The sequence below is a fragment of the Larus michahellis genome, chromosome 1 (genome assembly GCF_964199755.1).
Source record: "Larus michahellis chromosome 1, bLarMic1.1, whole genome shotgun sequence".
Classification (NCBI taxonomy): Eukaryota; Metazoa; Chordata; class Aves; order Charadriiformes; family Laridae; genus Larus; species Larus michahellis.
Genome location: NC_133896.1, coordinates 223,881,989 through 223,907,031, shown reverse-complemented (window position 1 = coordinate 223,907,031; position 25,043 = coordinate 223,881,989). Strand labels below are relative to the sequence as shown.

The 25,043-nt window shown below is 44.9% G+C and overlaps 1 protein-coding gene across 1 annotated transcript in view; it reads right to left on the bottom strand.

Moving 5' to 3' along the window:
• Window positions 1-25,043, bottom strand: part of TYR (tyrosinase) — a 57,020-nt gene that overhangs the window by 8,122 nt on the left and 23,855 nt on the right. Inside the window, exon 4 of the mRNA XM_074573028.1 lies at window positions 924-1,105. Within this exon, the coding sequence (XP_074429129.1) occupies window positions 924-1,105 (182 nt within the window). The remainder of the gene's footprint in view (window positions 1-923; window positions 1,106-25,043) is intronic.

Sequence of the window (25,043 nt, the reverse complement as noted above, 5' to 3'; positions counted from 1 at the left end):
CTAGTACCAACCCTGCTGCTGTGGGCAGGGACACCTCCCACTGGATCAGATTGCTCAAAGCCCCATCCAGCCTGGGATAAGGATACCTGTATTATGACATTGTATGACAATAAGGAAATGGCAATATGTACGCAAACAATAAGGAAACCAGTACCACTCAAGCAAAACTATGAGGTCCACTACTCTGGGCACAAGACCTGACCTACCTGAGGTTCCCCAGCAGCGACAGCCCCAAGAGCCTCTGTACTCCCTGTACCTGAGGATGGCCAAGAGGCCCAAGCCAAAACTACCTCTGAACAGCAATGCAAGTCAAAACCACCACTAAACAGTGCAAAATTCATTTGATTAAGTGAAATGAGCATTATGAATGATTCAGTTGCATTCTGTATGAATAACCATAGGGCAAGCACAAAGTCAAGGGACTGTGCTGCACAGACCTTGTGTTGGCCTTTGGTACCAAGGTGAATTTTACTCTGGATATTTAAGAGATAGGATTACATTTGTAAACCAGAAAGACAGCTTTGCATCTGCCCTCCTTTAAACTATATCCAGAAATCAGAAAATCCCACTCTTTCCCATTTGTGTTGCACTGTAACAGCTGAGCTGGGCAAACGGCAGTTTAGAAATCCAGCACTTTTTCCCACCAGTTCTGATCATGAGCTGACCATTTGGGTCAGATTCTGCTCTTAATAGGCTAGGATAGATAGCACTGATGTCAGTGATTTATTTTTGGTTGGAACTTTTCTTATGGTATCGTGTTGACTCTCCATCAGACCAGAAATGTGAAAACAAGCAGGTACAATTTGGGCCTATATTCAGGGAAAAATCTGGAATAGAAGGATTTTTTAATATCTTCTCATTTTACAGACCTATTCCAGGTCATAGGCAACAAATTTGACATTTATCCAAAATAGTAGCATTACCTGGTTCTTGCAGATATTCATAGTCATATCCCAGCTCTCTTGAAGGTTTAAAAAATTCTCCATTTCTGTAAAGGGGGATAAAGGGGACCATATAATTTTCTCGATTGTGCCCAATGGGTGCATTGGCTGCTGGGTAAACTTCTAGCATGGGCCTGTGTCTTCTTAACCATCGCTCAAAAATGCTGTAGAAGAAAAAGCATGTAAATTATGGTGGAGATTGGCAGAAATTTTCTTTTTGAAGATTAGAAAAAAGTGTTGATGCTTTTATTTTTGTGAACCCTGGGGACAGAGTGGCATGCAATGACTTGTGTTTGTGTGCGTGTAAAGCTTTCCAAATCATTTGGGGCTAGCTACTTCAGTGCTGAGTTCCTATGCAAGCCTACTAAAAGCAAAGGCCTGCAGTGCTACAAAGAGGCTGAATATGCTTTTAAATTCCATAAATGCCATTCACCATCTCGCTGTGACCTGACTGCAATTTCTGTTCAGTAATTCACAAGATTGTGAAGGAGAGAGAGAAAAGGATTAAAGACCTCAGTCCTTTCTCCTCACCCTCAGAAACATTTATGGCTGGTTTTGGGTGGTCTCGTTGCCAGCTGCTCAGTCCTGTTCCCCTTCGTCTATTTTATCTCCACTGTTACCAAGGGTTTTCATGCCTGCATTAAAGTATGGCTACACCATGGTCGGTTTGACATCACCAAGGAAGTGGAAACATCTGAGGAAGAAGGGATAAGCTACAGGAGTCCAGAAACTTGATAAAGCAGGTCAGCTGTCAGGAAAGAATCTTTCTCCAACCATAGCTTCTTCACTGACCTCGGTGTCTGCACAGTTGTTTCACATATTCTCACTCCTGTCTCTCAGCTGCTGTTGCACAACCTTTTTTTACCCTTTCTTAGCTATGTTATCCCAGAGGCGCTACCACTGTCGCTGATGGACTCAGCTTTGGCCAGCGGTGGTTCTGTCTTGCAGCCGGCTGGCATAGGCTCTATCGAATATAGGGGCAGATTCTGGCATCTTGTCACAGAAGCCACCCCTGCAGCCCCTTCACTACCAAAACCTTGCCATGTACACCCAATACAAGCTGTTACCAGCACCTCTGACCTCAGCTGCTCCTTTACATTTTTCTCTGCAAAATTTCCCCCATTAGCTGCCTGTCAGCGCAGGGCTGTATGTCTGTTCTTCAACTTGGAGCAGAAAGCTCAAAGGCTGCAGTATGGGAAGAGTTTGTTTTGACTTTTTCAAGTCATCTACTGGATGTGTTTGGACAACAAAATTAAAAACGCCCCAAAACATTCTCAGTTCTCTTCCCTCTGTGTCTGGGCTTTGTCTGCTTATCTCTTCACTTCGCTTCAAACCTCAGATCCTGTCCCAGCTCCCCTGCTCTTTACACGGTGACTTTGGCTTGTCAGCAGACACCTGGATGTGCCAGGTTGAAGTAGAGGAGGTGAGAAGATGCTACAAGGACAGCAGATGCAGGTGTCTTGTACGTGAAGAAAGAGGACCCCATGCTTGATTAGAAGATATTGGTAGGAGGGGATCAGCGTCTCAGGGAATCTCAGGGAGTGATTGCTGAATTCATTTATATGAATATATGAGGGATGGAAATGGTCTGAAGAGACCTGTAGATTTTACTTGAATTGAGATCTTGGCTCAATAGTTGCAGCTCCCTGACACTGGCTGCTAGCTGGAGGACACTGAGTTCTTCCTGTACCCCCTTGTAATTAATAACCAGCTGCTCAGGGAATCGAGTTATCTCAGAAACACAGACTCTACATGCAAGTGCTTGGCAGAATCAGGATCTCTGCAAAGCATCCAGGGATTCTGATGGTAGAATTTTACCTCCTGTCTTTGGGCAGAAATATTGTGAAACACTCTGCTTACCCCACAAAACTGAAGACCTCTCACACTCATCAAAACAGAGGTAGGGCCAAAGGCTTGGTTCTTTTTTTAGGATCAAAAGATGTAATAGATGAAAATATCACTATGTTCATACACCTTGTCAACTCTTAACAATGCAGGTATTAATCTTGATTAAAATCTTCATTTCTGGCTCTCATCTTCAGTTAATTTCATCAGCCCTGTCTAGAAAACCCCTTGTCAGAATAATAATATTCAGCTGAAGTTTTCAGATGGATAAATTTAAACAATGATATCAAAGCTTCAGTTGCGGTTATCACAAGAAAGTTTGAACAGGAACTCTGTCATCACTCTTGGCTCTGGAAGGCAAAGGTGCTCAAGAGAGCTGGTTGATATTCAAAGACCACTTCCTCCATGCTCAGGATCGGTGCATCCCTAAGAGAAAGAAATCGGCCAAGGGACGCAGGAGACCTGCATGGTTGAGCAGGGAGCTTCTGAAAAAGCTCAAGTGGAAGAAGGAAGTCTACAATACGTGGAAGAAGGGACTGACCCCTTGGGAGGATTACAAGAATGCTGCCAGAGCGTGCAGGGATGAAACAAGGAAAGCCAAGGCCGCCTTGGAATTAAACCTGGCCAGGGATGTCAAGCTCAACAGGAAGGGCTTCTACAAGTGTATTGGAAACAAAAGGAAGACCAGAGAAGTTGTGGTCCCACTGTTGAATGAGACAGGAGCCATGGGGACAGCAGATGCGGAGAAGGTGGAGTTACTGAATGGCTTCTTTGTTCGGTCTTCACTGCTCGGCCCAGCCCTCAGGAGTCCCAGGCATTGGGGGAAGTAACGGGGAAAGAAGAAGACTTCCCTTGGGTTGAGGACGATCGAGTGAGGGATCAATTAGATCAATTAGATATTCACAAGTCCATGGGCCCTGATGGGATGCACCCGAGAGTGCTGAGGGAGCTGGTGGAAGTCACTGCTGGGTCCCTCTCCATCATCTTTGAAAGGTCCTGGAGAACAGGCGAGGTGCCTGAGGACTGGAGGAAAGCCAACGTCACTCCAGTCTTCAAAAAGGGCAAGAAGGAGGAGCCGGGGAACTACAGGCCGGTCAGCCTCACCTCCATCCCTGGAAAGATGATGGAACAGCTCGTTCTGGGCGTCATCTCAAGGCATGTGGAGGAAAAGAAAGCTATCAGAAGTACTCAACATGGATTCACCAAGGGGAAATCATGTCTGACTAATCTGATAGCCTTCTTTGATGGCATAGGTGGATGGATAGATGAGAGGAGGGCAGTAGATGTGGTCTACCTTGACTTCAGCGAGGCGTTCGACAAGGTCTCCCACAGCATCCTCATAGGGAAGCTTAGGAAGAGTGGGTTAGATGAATGGACAGTAAGGTGGATAGATAACTGGTTGAAAGACAGAGCTCAGAGGGTCGTGATTAGGGGCACAGAGTCTAGTTGGTGACAAGTGGTTTTCCCCAGGGGTCAGTACTGGGTCCAGTCCTCTTCAATATATTCATCAATGACCTGGATGAGGGGACAGAGTGCACCCTCAGCAAGTTCGCTGATGACACAAAGCTGGGGGGGGGGGGGTGGCTGACACACCGGAAGGCTGTGCCACCATCCAGAGAGACCTGGACAGGCTGGAGATCTGGGCAGAGAGGAACCTTATGAAATTCAACCAGGGCAAGTGTAGGGTGCGGCACCTGGGGAGGAATAACCCCACGCACCAGGACAGGTTGGGGCTGACCTGCTGGAGGGCAGCTCAGCTGAAAGAGACCTGGGAGTCCTGGGGGACAACGGGATGACCATGAGCCAGCAACATGCCCTTGTGGCCAAAAAGGCCAATGGCATCCTGGGCTGCATCAAGAAGAGTGTGGCAAGCAGGTGGAGGGAGGTCATCCTCCCCCTCCACTCTGCCTCGGTGAGGCCGCATCTGCAGTACTGTGTCCAGTTCTGGGCTCCCCGGTTCAAGAAGGAGAGGGAACTGCTGGAGAGGGTACAGCAAAGGGCTACAAAGATGATGAGGGGACTGGAACAGCTCTCTTAGGAAGAAAGGCTGAGGGATTTGGGTCTCTTCAGTCTGGAAAAAAGATGACTGAGGGGGGACCTTATCAACACTTATAAATACTGAAAGGGTGGGTGTCAGGAGGATGGGGCCAGGCTCTTTTCAGTGGTGCCCGGGGACAGGACAAGAGGTAACGGGCACAAACTTGAGCATAGGAAGTTCCATCTCAACATGAGGAGGAACTTCTCTGCTGTGAGGGTGACAGAGCACTGGAATGGGCTGTCCAGAGAGGTGGTGGAGTCTCCGTCTCTGGAGACATTCCAAACCCACCTGGAGGCGTTCCTGTGCAACCTGGTCTGGGTGGCCCTGCTCTGGCAGGGGGTTGGACTAGATGATCTCCAGAGGTCCCTTCCAACCCTATGATTCTGTGATTCTGTGATCAGACTACACCTTTGGAAAGCCGCATAGAGAAATCCAGTAATCATTAAAAAAGGCATAGAATATAAAGGAAACCAGGGCATTGCTATAGCTTGTGGTGGAGGGGTGGGTGGGGATGAGTAGGGATGTGAGTTGTAGTCCAATCCTTTGCCTGCCTGGCTTTTACTCCTGCCTTAGGCAAGGCACCCTGACTATCAGTGCCTTGCTTCCCTAGGAGTTGTAGGTGGGAGTTAAGACAGCTATTCGATGGAGTACAGGACTGTCTGAGTTTTAGAAAACATGGAGCAGCCACATTCTGAAAATCCATAGGGCTGATGAGCACGTGGTTGAGAACTGGAACTGAAACAGCTTCCTATGACATGCCCTGAAATGCAGCATCCTCTCTGGATGACTTAAGTGTTGCAGTTTCATAAGCAGTTTCAAGAAGAATCCTTAGGCCAGTAATCTTTCAAACAGAATGCAAATGCAAAGCATTTCCATGGAAATGAACATATGTACTTTTGGATTCTTTCATTTGCAGTGTGTTTCCCACATTAGCTATCGAGCTTTTCTTAGCAGTAGCAGGAGCATTGAATTGTCTGCCCTTGCAGCTGATCTTTAGATTTAGACGCAATCGTACGCCTCTAATTACTGATACGATGTGTTGTGCTGATGCATAAGATATGTTGCACAATTCATTGCGTTGTTTATGAACAGTTCTCTCCTTTAGCCAGCATAAAATCACATAATCTTTACTGAAATCTCTTTCATCTAACATATCTGTACACCACTGTAGAAATCTCAGAAACATCCGTTAGGGTTTAAGAGTCACAGCATCCATTACTCCCTCTAGAATAGCTGGCCATGTGCATTTATCTTGGCTTTTTTTTTTTTGGACACTTTGAAAGATTAGATATTCTGCTTGCTAGTAAAGCAATTGGGTGCATTTATTCTTTCCACTTAAAGGCTTGTTCCGAGCTTGTTCAGTAAGATGGGCTCACAATACTCATTTTTCCTTGGCAAGATAATGCATGATGCTCTGTATTTTCATGAGGATCTTCATGTTTTTCTTCTTTTGCCTGAGAAAACTGACAGATTTAATATATCAGTAGTATTTTTTACATCCTCATCTGCTTGTGTTTCTCCTTTTAATAAGGAGGCACTGCCATTTCCCTGCCTTGCTCATATTTTATAACCAAAGCTATGAAAGAAGGAACCTTATCGTTGCCTTTCGAGAAAGGTTTCCCGGCTGAGTGGAAAAAGAAACCTCCCAGTTTCATCCAGTTGGAGACAAAATCCTTGGAGAGAGTATGACTTAAGCTACATCTCTGCTGTGAACTACAAACAGTTATTGGGCAGCACAAGCCATTTCATATCAGAGAGTTACCTTTTATGACTGCCCAACTTGAGGCTGTTAACTCTCTTCATACATTTTTAAGGAAAACTGAAATCCTGAAGTAACCTATGGCTTTCGCTGTCAGCCAGGTAGTGACATTGACGCAGAGCTCCTATCCCTGGGGACTTGTCTTTAATGAAAAGAATTCAGGCCCCCAAAAAGTATAACTGGAGAAAATAATCATACTGTCTTTTCTTTCAGAGTACTGGGACCACTGAATTATTCATTGTGGGATACTTTTTTCCTCAAATAACATTTCTTCTCAATCTCTGGCTACATTTAAGGAAGTTAACTTCAAACGCGCTCCCCTTCGTGCAGTGCTATCCTTTCCTGTAGGCAAAGAGAAGACATCTGAACAGCTACGATGGATCATCTGACAGTTCTTTCATGTGCCTTGGTCTACAGAAAGAGTTGCTTTGTGCAGTAGTGGGCACGTGGTGTCTGTGACAGAGAGAAATCAGTACTTCTGTCATCGGATGTTGATCCACTTACTGTTGATAGAAGTTTTTCTTTTCTTCTCTTAAAGAAGGGAAGGCTGTTCCCTTAAAAAAGACATGGTTTAAGTTATTTCCTTTTAGTATCTTGGAAATATATATTTGTTTTCTATGCTTTGCTCAGTAGCTGCAAACTTGGAAGAGCTTAGGGCTGCAGAATTAGAGCTACATGCAGAGAGACAAAATGCTGATGCAAATAGCTGGTCCCTTCACGAAGTGACAAAGTTCCTGGTAGAAAAGCCAGGTTTGTGGCAGAGCTGCAAACCCGAACTCCCTAGATTTGTTGGTTATCTTGGCAAACCACTGCTATTATGTTCTCTTCATATGAACTTCTATGTCCTCTCCTGGCCCTGAAAGCCTAAGAAAGCAGCGCTATGAATTAAATGATGTCTGAAGGGCCATTTTATTCTACTTTTTCTCCCTTTCTTGAAATAAGACTAAAGGTAAAAAAAAAGGCAGCTAAAGAGTCACATCAGGGCTCTGTGATATCAAATCTCCATATTTCTTCTGTGCAAAAAGCCCTACTGGTCAGAAGTTCGGTGAGAGAGAAATCTGCCTGAGTCCCACAGCAGCCTGGTTGCTGACTTTCCTCCTCAGCATTTAGATAAAGAGGGCAAGCAGATAATTATTTATTTGTATAGGTAGGAGTGGTATTTTCCAGACACGGAGACTTTTTTAGCATTGCAATCCCAGCTAGACTGGCGTAATCTGGGAGATGTTGGCAGTGCTGAGGAGAGCAGATGGGATGCGAGTGTGCTGGGGAAGACAAGGCGGGATAAAGGAGAGAAGAGAAGAGCTAATCAAAAGTCATTGGGAATTTTATTCAGGGAATGGAAATGATGAGGACCCAGTCTGGGATCTAGCAGGCTTAAACTGTAAATCCTCCAGTGTGATGGCTCTTACCTAGAAGGGTCGTGGGCACTCAGGACTTACGAAATAAACATTTAAAATATGGAAATCAACTAACTGAAATGGAGATCAGTCTTCTGCTAGCCCTAATGCCCTTTGTATGTCTTCAGCAGCAAGCAGAAGTGACTTGGAAGAGGGAACTTTTATTTAAAGGCCTTGGACAGATTAAAGAGTAATTCTACCCAGATAAAAGCAAAGACGGTTTCTGTCTGGAAGGCATCTTCCTTCGCTTGAAGAAATCAAAGCACCCAAATTTCATGTCCCAAATAAGAGGCTAAGGAACCAAAAGGGACAGAAGATTCAATGATTTGAATATTTAAAGATGCCACGTCTCACATTTAGAACTCAAAGAAGCTCTACCTCTCTATATTGAACTTCCAAAGTAGAAAATATTTGGCAGTGGATGTGTTATTAAAGTTAATATTCAAAGTCTTAGAATGACTAGATTATGATAATCAACATTCCATGCAAAGATTATTTTTGTGGTAAGAAACAGTATTTTAACATCGTAGAATGGGTTGAATATAGACAAATTTAGACTAAAATAAGGCTCAATGCTTATATTTAGACATTGCAAAAACTGATCTAAATTCACTCTCTTTTAAACTCTCTGGTTCAGTCAGAAGCCACATGCTTGATGCAGAAATAGCTAAGGGACGTTATCTGGCCAGAAGGATTCCCAAAGAGTCAAGAAGACAGAGAATATTCTTCCTGCATATTGGAGAAATTTTAGAAAGTGTTAGAGGCCCTGTTATACTTTAGAGAAAATAGGCACAGAGTAAAAATGACTTGTCAAAGTTCACCCCAGACGTGCTGCAGAGGCGTGGGGTGCCAACTATAGGGACACTTTGTGCCTACCGGACTATGATACTTCTTTGAGTCAGATTATACCATTGCAAAGCATGGACTCTCAATTTCATTTAAGTTTTGTTTTGTTTTTTTTTCTCTATATCCCTATATAGATCTCTCTAACTGTTAATGAGCTTAATACTTGTGCGTACCAGCACTGATAGGTCTAAAGAGCTGGTATGTGGTAAAAAGTAATAAAGACTCCCACCCGGTACGTTGGTATTTTGGTAGTTTAAATTTTCATTCACGGGAAATATACTTTGCTTTTGCAAAGAGTTTTAGCGTGGTAAGGTGCTTTTACAGAGAAAATTAAAGCCATCTATAAAAGACATGGATATATCACTTCCATTTAATTGCATATAAATAGAGCTGAATATTTTCCTTGTTCTGCTCCATACATACCAGATTATACAAAGTGAAATGAAATGTGCCTTAGTGGAAAATTAATTTGAAAAAAACTCAAACCAACAAAACCCTTGGTTTAAAGAGTGGAGGGAAAAATAAGATTGATTTGAGGATGATTAAAAAAAGGCCACCAATATATATTACTGAATTCATATTATTCTATGAATAATATATGCAATGGGATTATAGCTAATGGAAGGATGAGTCAAGAAATAAATGGGTTTATGTTGCCAGTGGGAAATATCAAGCAGAGCATAAAAGCACTGCTGTGTATAGGCTGGATAACTTCATACTGTTCCAGATAGTGTTGTGTGCTTTGAAAAAAGATGCTGCTCACAGGAAAGAAATCTTAAAACCTAGGAAAAGTAGAGTAGAACAATGAGAGTAGGCATTTTCTTTATCATTTTGAAAAGTGTCTCTCCTGAGAGCTGTTTCCCAACAGTGTGCCTCCACAGTCATGATCAGAGCTATGCTTGACCAATTGCAGTGTAGGAGGAGAAACCAGACTGTAAATATCTGTTATTAAAGATTTCCTTGTATTGAGCTACCACAGAGACACTGACACGCAGTGTAAATCCAACTGGCCCTTCAGGAAGATTTTCTAGGACAAGTTTAATCTGGTGTGTTTTACTCGGCAGTTAAGGACAGCTGGAGAAAGGGGAAGGGGGAGGAAGAGGGTTCCGTATCTCTATATGAACTCCTCTGCCATGCAACCAGGAACACGTGTGTCACTGCAGATGTCCCCCAGTGGAAGGACTACAGTCCCCGTATGGTGACGGTTCACGGTCTCTCTAGGTCTGTACCAATATGGAGGACACAGTCCTGCCTTCCTCCTGCCTTCTTGTCCTTCTTGTCCATTGGCATGGTGGCCAGTATCAGCACAAGGGAGGAACAGAGGTGAACACCTCTGGGTAGCACGAGTTGGTGAGCAGGACTGTTTCTTCTTCTTCATCTATGTGCCGAGTTAAGCTGACTTAAAGCAACTGTGAAACTGTGCCCTTTGTTTCTCTGTAGCCCGATAATCCATGCCTCAGCTAAACCTGCGCACAGACAGTACTAACAGTTCAGCTGCTGAATGGCAACTCTGTGAGCCACTGATAACTTAAACACGTTCAAATAGGAAGCCATGTCACTAGATGTGTAGATTTGACACAGATGTTCATTCCCCATCTGCAGTTGTGAGACTGAGGCTGGATCAGGCTGACTATGGCAGAAGGAAGGCAGAATACTGTTGCTTAGAGCTCATTTATACAATTTATTTCAGTATCATGAGATCTGGCATTCTGTAAAAGAAATCTGGCAAGCAACATATATTTGCGTTTGGAAAGAAAGGGAAAAGGAAACAAATTGAGGAAAGCTGAAATGCCAGTCCAAGGACTGTGATTACACAGTAGTCATCACTTTAAAAGTTGGCACTAGCCAGCTGGTATTACAAAGTCACCCCAGGTAATTCCCATCCCAGGCATTTGGGAGAAACATCAGTGCTTCAGTCCTGGAAGAGACTCTAATGCTGAGGTTGTAAAGTCAAGGCAGTGTACTGTTTGCCAATGTATGCAGTTATATTGCAGTGTCATTTTTTTTCTTTTTACTTTAAGTTGGCTAAAGACACTACAGGGACTCTCAGGCAGGTTGTGAACAAATTGCACTGGTTATAATGCAAGTGTCTGTTTAAAAATTAAGATGCTGCCCTCAATTATTGTGAGAAACCCATCCAAGGCCTCCGAGACTACATTTCCCCCGCTGTTGGGTCACTGCCCTGGGTTACAGCACTCACTCTTGTGTCCAGTCCCAGATGCTGGTGCACATCCAGGCTTCCACCATTGCTTCCAAGCTGCAGCATGCAGCAAGCAGCCCTGGGTGCAACGCCTCTTCCACAAACCCTGGCAGCACCACTGTCAAGTTACGTCTATGCCAGTCCCTGGACCAGCTACTGGAGAGACCTGTTTGTGCGTGTGTGTGTGTGTGTGTGAGCCTGTGGGTGAGGCAACTGGGAGCCCAGGGGATTCAGGGGCTGCCACTGGGTAGACTGGGTATCTAAGGCCAGTTATGCGGGGATCTACACTGTATGTATGTATGTACAGACGTGCATATATTTTCCCATAACAGGCTTTCAACCTGGTCCGCCAAAGAGGGCAAGAGGACGAGGTTATTTGCGCTGTTGGAATTTGTGTGAGTGCTGTAATTCTTGTTTTGATCTGTGTAGCTGGTCAAGCACATATGCATATATGCATATTTATAGATATAACTGTTGTGTGTATGTGGTCCTATTGGGAATACACGCTCAGTCTCACTAATGGTTGGACCCAAGACCGTGGAACTGTGGTAGCCATACCACTATTGGGCTACTAGATTTGTCAGTCTCTAAGACTTGAACACACAGACTTGTACAAAACAGACAAGAAAAGGTGTTTCAGCCCAGTGGAGCTGTTCCCTCATATAATGTTGTGCCTCTGATTTTTTTTCTTGGAGCATATATTCCCATGTATGAAAAAAAGTTGGTGGCTTTCTACAATGGAGTGACTGCACCAGTGGACAAGGGGAGAGCTACGGATATCATCTATCTGGACTTCTACAAGGCCTTTGACATGGTCCCCCACAACATCCTTCTCTCTAAGTTGGAGAGATACAGATTTGATGGGTGGACTGTTCGGTGGATAAGGAACTGGCTGGATGGTCGCATCCAGAGGGTGGTGGTCAATGGCTCGATGTCCAGATGGAGAGGGGTGACAAGTGGTGTCCCTCAGGGATCCGTACTAGGACCGGTGCTGTTCAACATCTTCATCAATGACATAGACAGTGGGATCAAGTGCACCCTCAGCAGGTTTGCCAACGACACTAAGCTGAGTGGTGCGGTCGATGTGCCAGAGGGACGGGATGTCATCCAGAGGGACCTGGATGAGCTAGAGAGGTGGGCCTCTGTGAACTTCATGAAGTTCAACAGGGCCAAGTGCAAGGTCCTGCACTTGGGTCGGGACAATCTTCGTTATCAATACAGGCTGGGGGATGATGTGATAGAGAGCAGCCTGGTGAAAAAAGGACTTGGGGGTCCTGGTGAATGAAAAGCTGGACATGAGCCAACAATGTGTGCTTGCAGCCCACAAAGCCAATCGCATCCTGGGCTGCATCAAAAGAAGCGTGGCCAGCAGATCCAGAGAGGGGATTCTGCCCCTCTGCTCCGCTCTGATGAGACCCCACCTGGAGTGCTGTGTCCAGCTCTGGAGTCTTCAGCACAAGAAGGACATGGACCCATTGGAGCGGGTCCAGAGGAGGCCAAGAAGATGATCTGAGGGCTGGAGCACCTATGCTATGAGGACAGGCTGAGAGAGTTGGGGATGTTCATCCTGGAGAAGAGAAGGCTCCGGGGAGACCTTAGAGCCCCTTCCAGTATCTGAAGGGGCTACAGGAAAGCTGGGGAGGGGCTGTTTGCAAGGGCATGTAACGACAGGATGAGAGGCAATGGTTTAAACTAGAGCAGGGCAGGTTTAGATGAGACATTAGGAAGAAGTTCTTTACACTGAGGGTGGTGAGACACCAGCCCAGGTTGCCCAGAGAGGTGGTGGAGGCCCCATCCCTTAAGACACTCAAGGCCAGGCTGGATGAGGCTCTGAGCAGCCTGATCTAGTTGAAGATGTCCCTGCTGACTGCAGGGGGTTGGACTATATGACCTTTAAAGGTCCCTTCCAACCCAACACATTCTATGATTCTATGATTTTATGTGGGTCGATTATATGTCTTTGAAATATGAATATTCATTTTCAGGAAGGGTCTGGCCTGCTTTGTTGTTTCCCTTTACTTGACCTTCTGAACAAAAAGGTTGTTCATTTTTGTGGGCCACAGCAGACTAGACCACCCACAACACTGAGGGACAATGTGCAGATGACATCAAACCCCTAATTATTCAGCCATTGGCTGCAGGTTGCCTCCTAAAGGACCGTTCTCTGGATGAGTTATAATAATGTGCACCATGCTGACGCCTTCCCACACATTACAAAGTACCACCAGACCTGGGGAGTCACGTGGTGCCTGAGGATCTTGGCACTGCTCTGCTTCACCGTCCCACTACAAGCATCTGTACTTCCTTCCATCTCCTTTGTTCTCATTTATGGCACTGCACAAACTGGGTGCTTGGAAAGTGTCAGATAAATGAAACAAGAGGGAGGGACATGGCATAGATATAGTCCCACACAACCAACCCCTGCTAAGAGACAACCAATAACACCTTCTTTGCCCATGTACTACTTTGTTGAAAGCTTCAAGGTTACTGCAGCTGCTGGGGTTATGAGATATTTTTAATATTCCTTCTACCAATGTGATTTAGAGCAGTTTTCCCCCCTTATCTTTAAAATTTATGTCAAAAAATTTAAATATCCATAGCCATTTGGAGAAGAGGCAGTTGGATCTCTCACTGCTACTCAGCATGCTTATTTGGGTGCAGAGGGTTACGCAGCTTCCAGTCCCCGATACAAAACTCATGGAGTGCTCTAAGCGTTTCTCTTCTAGAATAAAAAAGGCGGCAGCTCCTCCAACCTCTCTTGTGGAAGAACGCTCCTCAAGCGCCTGAGTGCTGCAGAGGATTCAGACAAAACGATCCTGAGCAGAGGCCGCTGGTGGTGTGTAGGACAAAGTACCACTCCTCTTTTGGAAAGAGCTGCTGACATCCTGCGTTTCTATTCCTCCTTTGCTGTGCCGATTTCCATAAACCACACTGCAAAATGCCTGACTCTTCGCAGGAAACCCATGCAGCTGCTTGGGGCTTTGACTCCATTGTGTATAAGTCCGGGGCACGGCTCCCGTACCACAAATCCCCACCTGCTGGGCAGCCCTGTAACCCACCTTCCCAGTCAATGAACCTCACAGAAACGTTCTTGTTTTCTGCCTTCTCGGAAAATTGGGTAGGATGAACCGACAAGTGCTGAGCCAGGCTTATGTTTGATCGGTTGCCGGTGGATTACAACATAAAGAGCTTTATTCCTACTGGAGAAGGAGATAATGGGTAAGCTGAGCATGACGCACCCCTCATGACACTGAGGGTGGGAGCTGAGTGTTGGAAATTGTATAGGAATCTGTGCAGAGGAATGTCAATATTCTCTAGAGTAGGACTAGGTAGGGACTCATTGTAACCCAGTTAATGACAAAGCAAGCTAACTCTTGCGGAAGCTTATTCTGCACCTCTGTTGGAAAGAAATGGTGAGTTGAGGTGAGGCTTAGCTAGGCTGAGATTCAGTCAGATATCTGATCTAAACTCTATCACTTTTCTTAGTCGAGCCAGCCTCTGCTTTACACCAATGAAAGCCAGCAACGACTCTTCCTAGGTGCAGGAGAGAATCATAGAATCTTCATGGTTGGAAAGGACCTTTGAGATCATCGAGTCCAACCGTACACACACACAAAAAAAAAACCCCAAAAAAACCAAAACCCAACAACCTACAATCTCTGTCAATAGAGCATGCCCTGAAGAGCTGAAACTAGATGTTTCTTAAACACCTCTGGGGATGGCGACTCAACCCCCTGCCTGGGCAGGCTGTTCCAGTGCCTGACCACTCTTGCAGTAAAGTAATTCTTCCGAATATCTAGTCTAAACCTCCCCTGCCGCAGCTTCAGACCATTTCCTCTGGTCCTGTCGTTATTCACCTGGGAGAAGAGGCCAACAGCCACCTCTCTGCACCCTCCTTTCAGGGAGTTGTAGAGGGCAATGAGGTCTCCCCTCAGCCTCCTCTTCTCCAAGCTCAACATGCCCAGCTCCCTCAGCCTCTCCTCAGATGCCCTGGTCTCCAGACCCCTCACCAGCCTGGTCGCTCTCCTCTGGACACGCTCCAGCACCTCAATGTCCCTCTTGTACAGAGGGGCCCAGAACTGAACACAGCACTCGAGGTGAGGCCTCACCAGTGCCGGGTACAGAGGCACCATCACTTCCCTGCTCCTGCTGGCCACGCTGTTCCTGATACAAGCCAGAATGCTGTTGGCCTTTTTGGCCAACAGAAAAAGAATTTCTTGTTCCTTAAAATAGCTGTCATTATGTGTGTTGTTTCACCCCTTGCTGTCAAACCAGGGCAATTTTTGGCTAGAAATATTTGTTTCTCACTGAGATTTAGATCTCCAATGCTGTCCAATGCTGCAAAACCCATGATGGTGTGTCCCATGTGCTTTGTAAATACGGAAATATGAATGCAACCATGTGTTGCATGGGAAAAAAAAAGTTAACATTTGCTGGAGCGTATATCCTTTGTTAACGTTCTCAGATTCGTCTTTGCCACGGTCTGCAGCTAACAGAAACACATCACTTGAAGTAAGAGATAGTACAAATGCCGGCTGCTCCAAAGTTTAATAACTAGTTTCCCCTGAAGAGCAAGATAACAAGCAGATTAAAATGGACTGCTGTGGAGGTAGCTGGACTCTCTATGTAACCAACTCCTGTGCTCTGTAATTCAATTCTTTTGAGACTGAGAGATTGTCATTATTGAGGTTCACAAGGGCATGTAATATATAAATCACGCCTATGGCAGCAAAGTGATAATTTCTTTTGATGAATAGAAGGTAGCTACATGTGGGTGAGAAAAGTACCATGTTTTCCTGTGATTTTTTACAATTTGAACAATTACAGCAGCTATTATTGCAGAAGTGCTGCAGGAAGGAAATTCAGCGCTATGCTAACTGTCTGCATCAGAGCTTGTCTTGATCGCTGCGTCACGGAGAGAGCTTTCTCCTCCTCCGGTGTTAACAGAATAGGTGAAGACTAACCATGTGGCTCTTGCTAAGTTGCAGGGCAAAGTATCCTTTCCTTTTAAAAAACCACTAATCACTTGCATAATATGTAGTGTACAAAGTGATCCATTCTATAACTGCGTTGGCTGAACTAAAATCTTGCAGTAAGAATGATATGAAATATGCACGTTAAATGGGACTATTTGAACTGAGCCTCCTATATTTTTGATTTTTAAGAGCAGAATGGGTCGTTACAAACCTCCAGCCTGAATAATGATATGGCAAGTGAGATTGCCAACTACTGTGTTTCACATATAATCCAGAAGATATCGTCTGTTTAACCTTCCTCTTGCTGTTGCCCTAAAGCAAGGTGGATCAGCAGCACTATAGGTTTCATATATGCTTAATCGATAAAAAGAACATTTGTCTCCAGAGCCTGTTCCTTGTCCTCATCTCTCTCTGTCTCTGATTCTATATTGTCTGTGGATTGCCAGAGGGCTTATTTAAGAGCATGGGTTACTTTAGATGCAGATGCAACCTCAAGTGTTCTATGTAGACTCAGCCCCTCTCTGTCCAATGGGTGAAGCAGGGATGTCTTCTGGAGGAGGGTTGCTCTAAATCTACACTCCTTCACTTTTTCTTCTGGCCACCACTCTAGCCACGGTACAGGTTAGATGGACCCGTGGTGTCAGCCTCCAAGGCTGTTCCTGCATCCCTTTAGGCGCTTTGCAACTGCAGTAGCAGGAGCTGCCCAGCCTTACTGAAGTAGATGTTAGAGTGCAGCTTCCGTATCTCAGCGTATGATTTGCCTTTCAGCCCCAGACACGGGCATATCAAAGGAGAGATACTGGGGAGCTGTGTTTCTCAGCAACACCCCAACCTTCCCACTTACACTCTGTTTTCCATGGATATATTTATATGGTATTTTGCAGCACATGTGAACTCACTCTACCCACATACTGAGCCCACTTTGAGTGAGTCATCTCCATCAAACAAGCTGAGTAGCTCTGGTTGACATGCTACTAAGCCTGAGAGGTTAATAGGGGAAGGTTAGCAGCTCCGGTTCAGTGCCACCTGGGGGCTTGTGGTAACAGAGGGAGTGTGTGTGTCCTCCTGCATATTTGTAGACATCCTCAAGGGGAAACAAAATTAAGACAAATCCTTCCCTGTTTTCATTTCTAAAAATTTCCATGCTCGAGTTTCCCACCCCTTCAGTACTGATCTGCTCTCTATCTCATACTTCTCTGACAATAAAGCTTGTGACCAAAGTCACTCCTGGCCCACCCTCACATGAAACGCTCTGATGGAGAGCAGTTTTCTTCCTCTGATGTCCCTCCTGGTAAAACAGAGCTGGTTTCCATGATGTGGTGGCTTCCAGCGCAACAGCTTCTGGTAATGAGGTGATTTTGTTAAGCATCAGAGAAGGGTAAGAGCTGGGCTACCTTGCTGCCATGCCACAGAACCTGCTGGTGGGACACCAAAGATCAGGGCTCTTTTCCCAGCAGGAGCCATGTAATGCACACGAGGCAGGGAGAAGAGGTCTGATAGACAACTGCTGCTCAGGATGCATTGCAAAAATGTAATTAATTCCCCCAAGAGCTTTGGAAGTGGGGAGATAGCTTTCCCAGACTCAGTCTTGTTATGTACACAAGTAATGGGTCACACACCCATTACATTACATGTGTTGTGGGTGTTTGTATTATGGTAATTTCTGAACCTGAGGTTAAATGAAACCTTTGTGCTAGGTATGGTGCAGAGATAAAAAGAAATATTTTGAGTGGACTCACCCAATCAAAAGAGAAAAAGATGCCTCAGCAGCGATGTTTGCAGCTGAGCTGGTCACTCCTCAGTGACTCTGGCTATAGTCTCTACTGACTATAAGTGGGGCTCAAAAGATGTCTGTATTGTAGCTCAAGAAGGACAGACCTTAGCCAATGCTGAATGTGTGTTTCCTTAGAGGGAGAAACCAGCATTTCTGCTAGAGGTGGCTCCGATGCAGGCTTTCATGTTAATAGGCAGTTAAGGGGCGAGCAGGTGCCGTGGTTTGGGCTGGGCTGACCACCAAACGAGCAACAGATGCTCTCTTTAACCTCTCTCACGTGACAGCAGGTCACCAGCTCCAATGCTGGTGCTCCCACTAGGCCAGGTGTCAGGGGGCAGTTCCCTGGGACAGGCAGACTAAGGTCTAAGGTAATCTCCTACACAAAGCTCCTCACTATTCATGGCCCTACATATAAAATGGGTTGTGGGGGCTTCTTTTGGCATTGTGCTTCTACTCCATAATCACCATATTTAAGTGCTTCTCCAGCTGTCCTTGGCTTCCTGCTGCCTTCCCTGTCCACTTCTGAAGTGGGTTTTTTTCCCTCTTTATCCATCTTGCATGCATTCAGCGTATGCATACAGTCACAGTGAAACCACACAGCCCCCACCAATCCCATCCCTTCCATCTCTGCTGTGTGGTGAACACGGTTCAACTTTTTTGTGCAAAGACACTTCATAATCCAGATGTTTAATTCCAAAAGACAACCTAAGAGTTGTGGACATGCATCCTGAGTAGGAAATGACTGTCACAGTCACCAGCTTCCACAAGATTTCACTCAGCTGCCAGATATCAAGAGATATATTTGCAAATTGCAAAAGCTTTTACGAGGTAAGGAGTATTTGGGAGCATGAGGGGCTGTCCTGCTACACACCATTGTCTCAGCTTTGTTCTGGAAACAGTGCAAAACATCCCTAGGTCAGGAGAAAATCCCAGGGGCTTCACTCATAAAAACTGTACTTGCTTACCCCTGGGCACACCAGTAGCTCAGTGGTGTTCATGCTTTCACTGAGTGGAAGGACTTTAGCCATGTTTCAGCTTCATGCCAGGGATAATGATGGAGATGACTTCACCTCATCTGCGGGCACTTGGGAGGATACAGTGCTGGTCACAGACAGTAAGATCCTGAGCTGACATGATGCAGAGGCAGCACTGTGGGTTTACTGTTGCTGTGGGAGGAGGCATATTGCTAATGGCAGCCTCTTGACCTGCCTTTGTCTAACAGATTTCACGTGGCTTCAAGCCGTAGTCCATTCAGCTCCAGAAAAATATGACTTTTAGGCTGTATCATCATTTTTTGCAAACATACCTCAGAAAGCAATAAGAGTCTTGCTGTGCCCATATCAAGGGAGAAAATTAATCATATGCTTAGTGTTTATGCAGTGACTTCTCCATTTTTACACGGCTTTCTTATTAGCTGATGTATCACTGTATTACAATCTCCATCTCAGCTGTGCTTAAGTCACTTGTTTTGGTGTCTCTACGTTTCCATACACCAAATGGGCATGATCATAGAATCACAGAATCATAGAATCTTCATGGTTGGAAGGGACCTTTGAGATCATCAAGTCCAACCATACACACACCAAAAAAAAAACCAAAACAAAAAACCCCAAAAAACCCCCAAAGAAACCAAAAAAAACCAAACAAACAAAAACAAAAAAAAACCCCCACAAACAAACAACCTACAATCTCTGCCACTAGAGCGTGCCCTGAAGTGCCAAATCTAGATGTTTCTTAAACACCTCTAGGGATGGTGACTCAACCACCTCCCTGGGCGATACTTCCTAGGCCTCGTCTTTGTCTGCATTGTCTCCCACCCGAGACAGTTCAAGGTAAGGAATGAATCTTAGTTCATGTATTAAACAAGTCTGGAAACCTAGTGTTGCCTTACAAGAATTTCTAAGGATTCTTTTTAAATGCTTTCACTCCAAATGTTTCAAATTCTTGAAGCAAATAGTTTTTAACTGCTAAAAAAAGTTCTTGTTTCCTGTCAACATTTCAAAACAAGAGAACAACTTGGTTTTCTCGTGCCATTTTTTTTTTTGGTTTAAAAAACCTGAGATGACATTTAAGAGAAAATGAAAATGTTCTGTTTCAAAAACAGAGTAAAAATAAGAAGCTTTTATTTTGACATCTCCTGGGAGTGAAAATCAAATTTCCTCTTGTTAAAGTATTTTCCAACAAAATCGCTTTTGACATAATGCTAACTTTTTTAGGAATGGAAGGAGAAGGCACTGGATGAAGGCAAGTATATTGAGTCCACAGCAACTGAAAGTGTCTGCAAAGTTGGCTTAGCGAATGCGGCATTGCTGGCATGCAAAACAGGATGTGTAGATTTTGAGTTCTAATATATTTTTTAACAGATAGCTCCATACATGCTTTTCAGTTTAACACTTTCCTGATAAGCAACGTGATAAGGAACATTTTATTGTTACATCCTCAGATAAGCCAGTCTGGCATTTCCTAAAGCTCAGAGCTCCAGCCTGCCACTGAAGCAGAAGGGGTTATTTTAGCATCCTGCAGAGAAGTCTATGGCAGCTGAAGTTGCAGCACAGAGACATTTGCCTTGATCAGGCAGAATTAATGGCATTTTCATTGGGCTCTTAAGCTGATGCGTAGGAGAGTTTCTCCTGCTCCCGCTTGGAAGTATGCATGTATGTAAGTGGCTGCAAATTAGAGTGTCTCCATTTCATAGAATCATATCATAGGGTTGGAAGGGACCTTAAAGATCATCTATTTCCAACCCCCCTGCCCTGGGCAGGGACACCTCCCACCAGCCCAGGCTGCTCCAATCTCTGTCCAGCCTGGCCTTGAACACCTCCAGGGATGGGGCACTGACAGCTTCCCTGGGCAACCTGTTCCAGCGCCTCACCACCCTTACAATACAGAAATTCTTCCTGATATCCAATCTAAATCTGCCCTCTTTCAGTTTGAAGCCGTTACCCCGTGCCCTATCATTACACTCCCTGATAAAGAGTCCCTCCCCATCCTTCCTCTAGGCCCCCTTTAGGGACTGGAAGGCTGCTCTAAGGTCGCCCCGGAGCCTTCTCTTCTCCAGGATGAACATCCCCAGCTCTCTCAGCCTGTCCTCATAGCATAGGCGCTCCAGCCCTCTGATCATCTTCGTGGCCCTCCGCTGGACCCCTTCCAGCAAGTCCACGTCCTTCTTGTGCTGAGGACTCCAGAGCTGGACGCAGTACTCCAGGTGGGGTCTCACCAGAGCGGAGCAGAGGGGCAGAATCACCTCCCTCGACCTGCTGGCCACGCTTCTTTTGATGCAGCCCAGGATGCGGCTGGTTTCTGGGCTGCGAGCATACACTGCTGGCTCATGTTGAGCTTCTCGTCCACCAGTACCCCCAAGTCCCTCTCCTCAGGGCTGTTCTCAATTCAATCTCTGCGTAGCCTGTATTTGTGCTTGGGATTGCCCTGACACACATGCAGAACCTTGCACTTGGCCTGGTTGAACTTCGTGAGGTTCGCACGGGCCTACTTCTCAAGCCTGTCCAGATCCCTCTGGATGGCATCCCTCCCCTCTGTTGCTCTTGTCGCTTGATACCTGAGAGTCATAGAGGCTACAAATATGCCAGGTTCTGCACAGACCAGCACAATTAGACAGTCCCTTAATGACAGAGCTTATAATATACACATGGGACAAAGGAAAACAGATGGATACCAACAGATGGGAAGAGGACTAGGCAACCATGCAATGGGACCACGACGGTCCACTCACTAAGTAAAGGTTTCACTTCATAAAGCCTGAGCTTTTCTGCAAGTATCATGCTGAAGGAAGAACATCAATTGAACCTGTGGATGTGGAGGGTGAACCATTTCCAAGCAGAGGGGTTTGGAGGGTCTTGTCTGAATGCCAAAAAGATGTAAGATAGAGATTGATATCACGAGCTTATTGAAGGGGTGAGTTCCTTAGCAATGAATAAGGGATGATTTGGGGATGGGCAGTGAAAAGCCTTGAAAATAGAGACTAGCAGTTCATCTGATGTGACAGAGAGCAAAGAAATGGTAGAAGGGTACGAACAGAGAGGAACAACTGGTCAGAGCATTGAGTTAATGCAGTGGTGGTTGCAGCAGTATTCTGAGCTGTTTGGTCACTCAGGAAAGCTGGAGAAAAATGTGTTGTAGTGGTGGCACCACTAGAACTGACCATCTGGGTCGAGCTGTGCAAGTAATCTAGCGAGTCTAGATTTTAGAGATGCAAGAGACTGAAAGTCTACACCCTACTGTGTTTCTCTAAAAAATAAATTCTAAATTTCTTGTTCTAAAATAAGAATCTTGTTCTTTGAAAGTCATCTGTGTTGTTGTAATAAACCCTGTTCATTACTGCAGGACTTAGAAACGAGATGAGAACCGGGGCCCTGTTGCATTAGCTGATGTACAGGTATAAAGTAGAATGGAGATCTTTAATGGCAATCTATTTTCCCCATTGCTATTTAGTTTGCCTTGCAGTTTGCGAGGGAAACTGTTGAGGTGAGATGTAGAAGTCAAGGATGGGTGAGGTACAGAACAAATGAGAAGAAAGATTGAAGAAACATTCAAAGGGAAGAAGTCCAGGGAGAACAGATGAAGATACTACATGGCTATAGGGATGGAGGGGCTGAAAAGTTGATAAAGAGGGAAGAATTCCTTTTCAAAGCAAAGACAACACCCTCATGAGCTCAAATGGGACTGTGGGCCCCTGCTTTCACTGCTTGTGCAGCTGCTCCTTCCAGCTTGAGTGGGTTGGCTCCTCCCTTGTTATTCCCTTGTGCTGACTGTAGAGCGCATCTGAATAGCAAAGAGATTTGCAATTAAGAGAAATGCTTCACAGAGCTAAAAAAGCTCTCGTTTTTGCTGAATGTATATTTTGTTGCATCTTTTTTCTCTTTTTTAAGCCATTCAATTAACAATTAATAATTTTCAGGGTGGTCACCTGTTTTTACCAAGCACTGAGGTCTGACCCCTAGGTCTTCTAGCTAGCAAATAAAAAAGGAAGGAGCCTGATTTATCATTGCTAGGAAAGTTGTTGCCTGGGTACCTTCATACTTCTGCATTGCTGAAGGAAAATGACCTAAAAAAAAGGGGAGCATTTGCACGCAAACGCTTTGCTTTTCACCTGAGACATCTCAACTACAGTTCTGCCCTGTCCATTCTTCCCCCATTTTGTGCATCGGGCCCAGCTAGGAAAGGCTGGGGGGTAGCAGATGGGAGGCTGACTGTTGCTCAGTTTGGAAAGCAGCTCCTAACATTTGGCTCACACCTGTCAGCAGACTCCGTATACACTTGTTTATCCTCCTCTGTACCATATGTTTCTATGTAAAATCAGTTCCAATGATCTATTGCCTTACTTCTATCACTCCTATTATGGTCGTAACTGAGCATTTCACAGTCGTTAATGCATTTACCCTGACAGCGTCCCTGTTGCGTAGGCATCTAATATCACCCACTTTACAGATGGGTTAGATGAAGCTCAGATCAACAGCTCCTCAAAAGTCTTGCTGAAATCAATGGGAAGGAAACACACCTCCGGGAGATGTGAGTTTGGGAGAGCGAAATACATGCTTGGTTTCACCCAAGGAGTTTGCAGTGGAGTGAGGAATCCCTCTTTGGAATCCCTCTTCTGGGTCCTACATGGATGCTCGAAGTGCTGGACCATTCTTGAGTTCCTGAGGCAGAGCTGTTCCCTGCCTTTGGAAGTCCCAGCAGACCTGTGGTGGCTGGTGTCCAGTCTTTTTACACCCTTTGTCAATAAACCCGAATCTCACAATTCTCAATGTCCTCACCAAGGCCTGGAAGAGAGTCTGTCCTCAGCAAAAAATTCAGTTAAAAAGTTAGTTAAAAGCCCATTGTCCCAGTGTAGTGGGAGCAATCAGCTCAAAAGTGTTCTGCCCAAATGAGAAAAGTTGATACGGACAAAACCCCAAATGCTTCTGCCGCTGTGGAGGCTGTTTTTCCCATTTCCTTTATTCTTTGTATTCTTGCTTGCCTCTCAGAAAAGAACTTCTTCACAGCCCTTCAGATTTAAAGTCTATGTAGGAGAGGAACAGGGTTTTTTTAAATGTACTGTATGTACCTATCAGTCACCTACTTATTAATTATAACTAAAAGCATGATTAATCTGTCATGGATAAGGCTGCTAAGTAACCCTAATCATGCTAATGCATTTCTGTCACTTATACAAAAGGCAGCATTATTATCAGTTTTTACATCCGTGTGTACTAAAGCCCATATAGACAGCATCTGCAGAGCACTGGTAAGTTCTTTCTGCCACAGATGGGATGAGGTTGCATCACGGATATCTGTACTGCTCCCACAGTGCATGTGGAGTGATTTATTTCCTCAGCACTAGCAGGATTTAATGATGTTATCTTTTGCAAATAATTTTGTGTTCTGAAATGGATAACAACTGCAGTTATGAAACGTATTTCCAGGGGCTCATAATGACTATGGCTGAAATTCCTCTGTGGGAGGGGTCGGCATGAAGACCAAGGTGCTACTCAAGCCCTGCAATGAGTGGGAGCTAAGAGATGCGTAGGTCTTATACAAGTGTGAATGTCTAAGGAAAATAATTCTTTTGGTATTGCAGAGCATAATGCTTCCCCTTCTGTGTTCCTGTTCTCTGAATATTCAATTGATCCGTTTTTTAATAACCTAGATGTTGGAAAGTTAATTTCCAGGTGCCAAACTCAAAATTTGCAACCACACCTGAAACCTTTGTGCATCCATCCTGTCAAGGAGTCAATGGGTGGATATGCTAAATCACAGCTAAGCTACACTCTTTAACTTCTAAAATGTTCTGAAGAAAAGCTTTTCACAAAAAAAGAATTTCAAAACTGACACCTCCAGAAGGCTAATTATATCCTAGGGTATTAGGAGAAGAAGGCAGGTGGGTCACCCTTTGAAGGAACCATTCCACTGATGCCTGGGTGACCTGCTTAGACCTGATGCTCTATTTCTGGATGGCTAAAGTATGGAGAATACAGCCATTAGGCTCATTAATTATATAAACTAAGGAGAAAAAGCCCAAATTCAAATCTGTCTTTTACAATGACCAGCTTTTCCATTAAAAATTATAAAGTTTTATATAAGAGTTTTGGTGTGAACTGCCTGAAACTAAAGAACCTCACTGCAAGGTGATGTCTGCAAGATATAATCTGCATCCCTCCCGTGTTGCGTGCCTCAGTGACCCGAATAAAGAAACCATTTTGATTTTCATCTGAGTAAGTGCCTTGCTGCGTGCAGGCAGGGTCTCAGTCAGGTGTCAGAGCATATGAAT